The 8,342-nt window shown below is 42.8% G+C and overlaps 1 protein-coding gene across 2 annotated transcripts in view; it reads left to right on the top strand.

The window, feature by feature from the left end:
* The first annotated feature begins 653 nt into the window (after positions 1 to 653).
* GPD1L (glycerol-3-phosphate dehydrogenase 1 like) overlaps positions 654 to 8,342 on the top strand; it is a 78,651-nt gene continuing 70,962 nt past the window's right edge. Inside the window, exon 1 of one of the 2 annotated variants that reach the window (XM_069211996.1) lies at positions 654 to 818. In XM_069211996.1, coding sequence (XP_069068097.1) covers positions 775 to 818 — 44 coding nt within the window. In that variant the 5' untranslated portion in view covers positions 654 to 774. Of the gene's footprint in view, positions 819 to 3,380; positions 3,457 to 8,342 lie in introns of those variants that run through there. The other variant, XM_069211997.1, reaches the window with a different exon arrangement.

The raw sequence follows: 8,342 nt of genomic DNA, 5'->3' as shown, positions 1-8,342 counted from the left end.
ATTTACACACACTAACTAGAGGTGACTCTCTAGCCAGGCTGATTCAGCAGAGGTGAAGATATGCATAATCTTCGCCTCCGGTCCTGACATAGAATATATTCTCCTGATTATTTCTTTAAAAGCTCCCACTTCCCTTTTGTAAAATGTTGGCATGCAAGGTCTAACCCCCGAAGCGTGGCACCTGGCAGGGCTGCTATACAATACACAGAAGCCATGCCTATGTACATGGTTAAAAAAAGACACTGAAAAAGTCAATAGCCGGCATTACATACGTGATACCTACTGGCTTTGACAATGTGTTTTCCTATTGAGGCGGGCCCTCTAGGCAGCACGTTAGCACTTGCACGGTTACCCATTGCCTTTAGCCGTACCCCTTGTTAGCACGTAACATTATCCGTGTTGCTTTTCGTCAACGCTCTCAGTGGTGTCATCTGTCCCAAACTAAAACACTCACTGTGCCTAATTATAAAATCATAGCAGGCCGAGAAAATTCGCCGTACTTAGATGGCCGCCAGATTTACGTCGCGCTGTGTGTAAATTAGCGCTCCAGATTCTCTGGGAGTAGTCCGGAAGTAATTTTACTTCGAACTACAATGTCCATCAGGCCTCGGGGCTCTGCGTCGCGTCGTTATGATGCCCTTACAGCGTGTTTTATACTGGGTCTGTTATTCCAGCCCAGCAAGTCTAGTTTATGTGCTTGTCCCTTGAAACAGCAGAGCTGGGAAAGACCTTCAGTAGGTACTCGCTGCTGCTGTGCACTGTACACTCCACACCATGTCTGCTCCCTTGAAGGTCTGCATCGTGGGCTCGGGAAACTGGTGAGTGATGGTGGAGCAAACTAGCCCCAGCGTTGGGTGCAGTGCTAGTAGTACATACAACTCTGATGATAACCTTTGGAGCATTAAACATAATGGCCAGGCCCCACCTACTTTTTATGCATTCTTAAGCAATTCAGATTAATATCCTTTTGTTAAATAAATATTAGTGACTGCCTGCCAAACACATTTAGCCTTTGAGTTTTTTTTGCTTTTTCTTTACCTTTTTAAATTTTTAATCGAAAAACCAGACCCTGTGGAATTTTTAATACTGCAGCGTAATTCGATTTATACGAATTTGCCAAGATTATGCCTTTTTGGCACTTCCTGAGTGGTGTGCTACTTGCCGCAAAGTGCTTCAACTCCTCTCCAGGGCTAGTAAATGCTATATAAATACAATTTACAATTCTGTTGTGTAATTTTGGAGAGTCATTTTAACATGAGCTATACCATTAGGGTAATATTTGAACACAAGTGGTATTTGATATATATTTTTTACCCAAGCAGACCGTTTGGGTAGTTTTTGAGTGTGTTGCTACAAACCCAAACTTGAACTACAGTGTTTTGAACCTTAACAGCAGTTCCTTTAACATGGGTTTCCAGGAACATTTCGGGTAGATATTTTATCTGAGGCACCTTTCAGATAATATTTGATTGCAGAACTACAAATCAGAATATGAGTGACTGGAAACCAACTTGAAATTATATTTTACAAATTGAAGTTTTAGTCTATTGGACTGTTCAGGTACTTTTTTTGAGTGCGAGATGCATTTTGTGTATTGACGCTATAGCACATTATGCAAGTTTTTCAAGGCCCTAGGTAAAACTTGTTTACGCAGAAACTTCATCGTACCATCTATAGGTGAGCTGCCCCCAAAGGGCCCCCTACAAGATGTAAAGTGACATCTACGAAAGCACAGGAGCCATGCCTCAGAGTTCCAAGGGTAAAAAAAAAAAAAAAACAGAGACCCCTACAGAGCATTGTTGCCATTTGTAAAACCTGTCACCACCAACAAGTTTTGCTGCAAGCAGCGAGGTTACAAAAACATCTTCAAACTGTTAAAAATAATCATCTTTACCGCGACTAGACAGGCCTTGAGAAAAGCTAAAAACCCATCTGCTGCACCACCGTGCAACAGAAGGTTAGAGTCTTTGCACTGTTTGGATAGCTGTGTTATTAGCACAGTTAGAAATAAAACTTGACTTCACTCTTTTCAAAAATCAATTATTTGAGGAAGAAGACGTAGAAAATGTAATTCCCCCATAGCATAAGCATTCTAAGTACCTACATACTACATTGATTCCAACATCTTTTTGAGCCTACTATACATTGCATTGTGCTGGTGTTTGAGTGCACTGAGGCATGTTTGAAGCAGCGGATCCCAGCTCCTTTAAAGTTTTGATAAAAGGCAGCTACCACTGCAGCCTGTCTCCCTTCAGGCATTAGAGATAGGGGTTCTAGGATAGAGAATACTATCTTCTGTATCTCATGTTTTGAGTTGTCGCTTCACAGTGTTGTGTGGTGAATTAAGGTAAGTCGGTTGTATCCTGGTGTGCCTGTAGAGTGAGCGATGAGCCTTGTATACTAAGGCAGTGAAATGCTTCTTAGTAATCTTCATTACGCCAAGTTCAATTGTTACTCTTCATAGTCCTTACTCAAGAGTGAGCCTGGAAATGTGATGTGCATAAATATTTTGTGTGCAAGCAGTGGCTGTGCTGGGATGCTGCCTCCTTCTGGTGATTCAGGGCATTACCATGGATTTATACCCCTGTGACTGTACACCTGTGCTTTGAGCCTACAATAAAGCAGTCTACAGTAGAGAGACTTTATATTCTGTATGGGTTCCTCCTCCATGATGCCTGCTATCGAACTCAATAACCAGTTTGTGTATTGGGTTGTGTGTTGTTCTTTGTTCTTGCAGGTTTGTTATGCATGCAGCAGACCCATAGAGCGACTAAGTGATGAATAAAGAGATTGCTTGGATACACAAATAGCCTACACACTTATATAACCATTATAGCAAGAGCCACTTACAGGTATGGGATTTACTGAAACACAGATCCACGTGTAAATGCACAAAGCTTAAATGCTCCATGAACTAATTATTTTTGTCCGGTAAGCAACAGTTACGCCTTTTACGTTGATTAGGTTACCTGGAGAGCTTTGTGACTGTCCAGGTTGATTCACCGAGCAATCATTGGTCTCTGCGAAAGTGTTACCAATCAGAGGCAGGAAGTATGTCAACTATAGCAGTCCCAGAGAGCTAAAGGGATTGGCGAGATTGGAGAGATGAGGGCAAAAGGAAGACCTGAAGGATTTGGGCTTCCAAAGAAGTTGAGCATCGTGACCTTTTGCGTTTCAAAAATATTTTTTGTGCGTAAAAGCATAAGTGTTTTTCTCTATTTTAGCTAATTTGTAGTGATTTCTGTTAATTGGAAGAGGCCAAGTAGTGCTTCGGAGAGGCGAATATAGGTGGAACATTTTCCAGCTCCAGGATATTAAAATCATTTCTGGTAATTAGTGCAGGTGGAACTTGTAAAACCACAGCTCTCCCGGCAATCAGTGGAAACGTCTCTTGCAGTCAGTGAAGGCTCGCTGGGACCCTCAGATATGTTCTGAATTTTGAAGGAATGGCTGCTGGTAATGTTGATATCGACCGATATATTTCTGCAGTTGTTTTGTGAAGTATTCTTTACCGTATCCTACACCGCTTGAGTGAGATGGCTGGGGAACAAGATAGCAAATGTGATTAATAACTGTTTTAGCCCCACGTTGTTGCTACTGATCAGGGTTTAACAATTTCTGAATATTTGGGGATATATATGCCTGATCTTTTGAATAAGGAATCTTCCCTTTGTTTACTCATGATTTAGCTTCTGTGGTCGATGTGATGCATTACCTTCGAGTGTTCAGGACCATTAAAACACCTTGCCTGGCCTGGTCCAGTCACCGACTTGTAGTGAATAAAACACTATCTTTCAGACAATGGCAGAGACCTGAAGACATGGTCATTACCAGCTGGCGATAACGTTTATTGAAAGGTTGTGTTTTTTTTACCTCTTCATTGTCCCAAGTGGTGAGTAAATATTTTTGCTAGAGGTAATGTTCTTTTGAACTTTTATAAATTCTGGAACTGGCCTGGATCCTTTAAGAGCCTCTTTGGGTGACCTGGTTCTTATCTCTTTTGTGTGTGCGTGTGTTTCATGTGCTGAGAAGTGATCTAATGACCCAATGGATGGAAGAGTCCCCAATGCAATGATTAGAGTTGTCATTTTCTTATAATTTTAGCAATCCATTCATTTATATAAGTTATACTTGCCTGATTTAATTTGGTAATAATAATGTGGAGTTTATTGCATGTGTGCCTGTATCTTTCAAACCGGCCTTTAGCGGATTGCTAACTTGGGATACTAGTCATTTTGTACTTTTGATTAGTGGTCTCGTTCAACTTCTAGTTTATTAGCAAAGAGCACTTGACATGCAGATATTTTGGAGACAGGTCTTATAACGAAAAATAGCAAAACTGCAGACCATGGAGGCAAAGAGATGCTGGCTAAAAGTGTCACACTTGTCATGAGGCAATTTGCACAAACTGCAGCCATCTAAATAGTCGACTGCAAAAGGGCCAGTAGGGCTGCATAAGAGTTAGTCACTTGGCAGAGTTTCCTTTCAAAGGATTGTAGAGCTCATTCGGTTTCAGTCTTATTGTGGACAAGTAAGTGACTGATTAGTAGTGGCCAGCAGTCGGTGACGTCCGAAATGGATCTGAAAGACAGGCTTGGCTGTTGAACAATCATTTGTATGTCGTTCTCACACCTAAGAGTGCCATAGAATTGGGAAGGAGACATCCACGTTCCATGCACCCCCTGCATCTAACAGCCCCTCCACCACTGCATCACATGTTATCAAGTTAAACATAAAAAAACAGAGCAGGAGTATTCGTAGAGCTTTTATTCACCCTCCCTTGTGCTACTGACGGAGATTTGTATCCTAACTCTGGGCCTCATTACAAAGTCTTTGTATCATAACCCAAATTCTCTTTCAAACCCCTTGCCCCGAGTTACTGTTATCGGGGTAATCTGCAACTCAGTGGTTGTGGTGGTGGAGTTAACGAATATTATGTGTGGGATCCTGAAGGCATAGAAATGAGGAATTACCTGGTGAATCAGTAATTCTATTTATTCTTCTGTCATCCATTCCTGGCTATATTCTCCTTCAAGGATGAACACATGCATGACTTCATTCTTCTTTCAAGCTGTTTTATCCTGACCTGCAGTGGCGCTGTTGCTTGCCTGTCTCTGGCATTGCAGTCCTTACTTTTGGCCTGTTTTGATGTTAGAAGAACAGTGCACATATTTAGATGTTGCTGTGGCTACACATTTTGTCCCTGGTGTACTTGGAGCTTTAGCCGTACTTTGGTGACTATTCTGTGACTGTTAATATCATCACCATCTGGCGGTCATGAGCTTTGTGATGTTAAAAACACAATAAAATAGTATTTTCTATTTTTTTTGCAAACATAGGGCATCTGCATGTGCCATGTGATTTGTTTGGACAGGAAGGACCCCTGCTTGGCGTATACGTGTGTTCCTTTGCCCTGAGTGCCAAGCTGCTTGTATATCTGAATTTCCCCAGAATTTTTATTTTTTCCCTCACAATCTCATCCTTTTAAATGTGTATGCTGAAGCCTGTCTCTGACCATTGTTAGCCTGGATGGGTGCTTAAAGTGTGTTTCAGTACTGTCAGTGGACTACTGTCTCTGTCATGGTGAATAGTGCGTAGAGATGGTGTGGCTGCTTAGCACTGTTGAGATATCTGTAGTGTGACCACGCCTTTTTATTTGGGTTACTTTGGTTGAGGCCTAATGGCCTACCTGTGTAAAGTTCCACTCCTATCTGTGTTTCCAAGCTCATGCGCTGACATCTATGGTGCATCTCTTTCTGTAGCGAGTGTAGAACATGCTTGGTGTGTGTGTGCCAGAGTATTAAAGGTCAGTGGGATCATGCTGCATTCCCCTGGTCTGTCCTAACACAAGATGTAGGCTGATGACTTTGCTCCCAGACAGTGGAAGTATTTTGCATTCCCATAGCTGGAGGGAGGGGCCCCAAACACTGAAATGAAGGAATGGATAAATGGCTCCCTTTAGAAATTCTCTGACGCTTTTTTTGTTGCGAGGACCTGCTGATTAGTCTTCCTGGGCACTGCCAGTTGGTGGACAGTAGGGGCGAGGAGTAGGACTGCAGACTCTTTTGTGAAAGTCGAGGAAGTTGTTAGGTAAGCCAGACCCTTTTGCCTTACCCTGATTACCTCTTCAGTTGGACTGATGCTAGCCAAGTGCAGAAACCTCACACCTTTATATGCCTTGGCTGTGTTTGTTAAATGATAGAGACAGATCCCATGTTACCTGCTGTGAGAAGCATCACACAAAGGCTGTGTCCGGAGAACAGTCTGAAGAACACACTTGAAAGAAGAACCACCTCAAACCAGTTACACAGTTTGAGACAGTTGATGGACCATTCTCCGTCTGGTTGCTGTGTATAAAAGTGGAACCCAAACTACCCCACTTTGGTCTAGTTCCATGTACTTTCTTACCAAGGAAGACAGAGCTCTGCAAAATACTGAAACAACTGTGGTGCCACCAAGGCTGATGTTTGCTTAATAGCCTGTGTCGCTGAGCTGAGTATTTGTTGATGAGTCCTGAAGTGCCTAGAAGGCTATCTTCCTCCTGGGCCTGCAGGAAGAGAGAAACTCAAGGAGGAGCAAGGCCCAGTGCATTCTCATATTGCTTATACCCACCACTTCCCGGTTTCTGCCTGGAACCTTCCTATCGCCGATGCCCGGGACATCTTGTTTGGGGTCAAGGGCAACAAGTTGTATGTTTACTTTGTCCTTGGGACAAGTAGGCCCAACCCTCTGCAGCACAAACCCTTTGGCTGCCTGTTTACAGAGAGTGGAACTCTCTACAGTTGAGGTAATGTGTTTCCAAAAGATAATGCTGTTCGAACTTGTATTTATGGTTCATTATTTGAAAACCTTCATTATTAGGGTGAGTGCTGTAAATAAATGTTTTAAGGTCACACTTCACTACTGACGTTGGTTCCAGTACAAATAAAAAAAACGTGTATACACATGTTTGAAAAGTTTAGGCTATGAGGCTAAGTATAATGCTCCCAGAATGCTCTCTGATTAGATGCAAATGAGGTGTCATTTAGTAAAATGTTTTGATGCATGCTAGTATTTCCCAAAAATATTTCTAATGGAAAATCAGTGTAACCATTTTCAACACGATTATGGGAAGCATGAAAATAAACAAACACTGACAAAGCCAACTGATCTGACATATTTTTATAAGTCTTTTAGTTTCATCAATGCGTGTCTTGTTTTGACATGGCTTTTGTAACACTTTATTGTTGTGGGAGCTACCAGGCCCTCAACATTGTAACAAACACTGGCAAAAAAAAAAAAAAGTTTTTGAACTCTAAAAGCACACGTTGCCACCAGTGGCATAACAAAGGCCCCGCAGCCGCCATCCAGGGGGCCCCTTCAGCACAGCACCTGCCCTGAGTGAGTCTGGAGAGGGGGCTCCTCCATGTTCTTTGCAAAGGGGCACCCTCCAGTTTCGTTACGTCACTGATTGCCACTGTAGTTCCTGACACTGAACAAAACTACTTTGTGTGCCAATATGCTCCTTGTGGAAGAGAAGAATGCGATCACTCACAGTAAAGCCAGCCGAAAGAGAGAGAAATAGAAGTTTAATAAAAACAAAATGTCTTTAACACCAGACCTAATTAGGGACCAAGACCCACATGTAGGTAGCTTTTTGCATGTCGCAAACAGCGACTTTCGCTGTTTGCGACATGCAAAAAGCACATTGCGATGCACAAACCCAGTTTTGCGATTCGGTAACCTGGTTACCGAATCGCAAAACGGGTTTGCGACTCGCAATTAGGAAGGGGTGTTCCCTTCCTAATTGCAACTCGCAGTGCAATGTAGGATTGTTTTGCGAACGCGGGCGCAAACCAATCGCAGTTTGCACCTTTTTCAAATGGGTGCTAACACTTTCACAAAAGGGAAGGGGTCCCCCTGGGACCCCTTCCCCATTGTGAATGTCACTGTAAACGGACCACTACCTGCTCTGAAAAAATGAAACGAAAACGTTTCATTTTTCGTTTTTGTAATGCATCTCGTTTTCCTTTAAGGAAAACGGGCTGCATTACAAAAAAAAAAAAACTGCTTTATTGAAAAGCAGTCACAGACATGGTGGTCTGCTGTCTCCAGCAGGCCACCATCCCTGTGAGGCCGCCATTCGCATGGGGGTCGCAAATTGCGACCCACCTCATGATTATTCATGAGGTGTGCATTTGCGACGCCCTTGCCAATCACAGATTGTGTCACGGACACCATCCTACATTCGGATTTGCGACTCGCAATTTGCGGGTCGGCGTCGCAAATCTGAACCTACCTACATGTGGCCCCAAATTCTTAAAGAAAGTCACAAAAGTGCACCCATGGTATATGTCGCACCC

Source organism: Pleurodeles waltl, chromosome 10 (genome assembly GCF_031143425.1).
Source record: "Pleurodeles waltl isolate 20211129_DDA chromosome 10, aPleWal1.hap1.20221129, whole genome shotgun sequence".
Lineage (NCBI taxonomy): Eukaryota > Metazoa > Chordata > Amphibia > Caudata > Salamandridae > Pleurodeles > Pleurodeles waltl.
The sequence above is the reverse complement of the archived record's forward strand: the minus strand, read 5'-3'. Positions and strand labels throughout refer to the sequence as shown.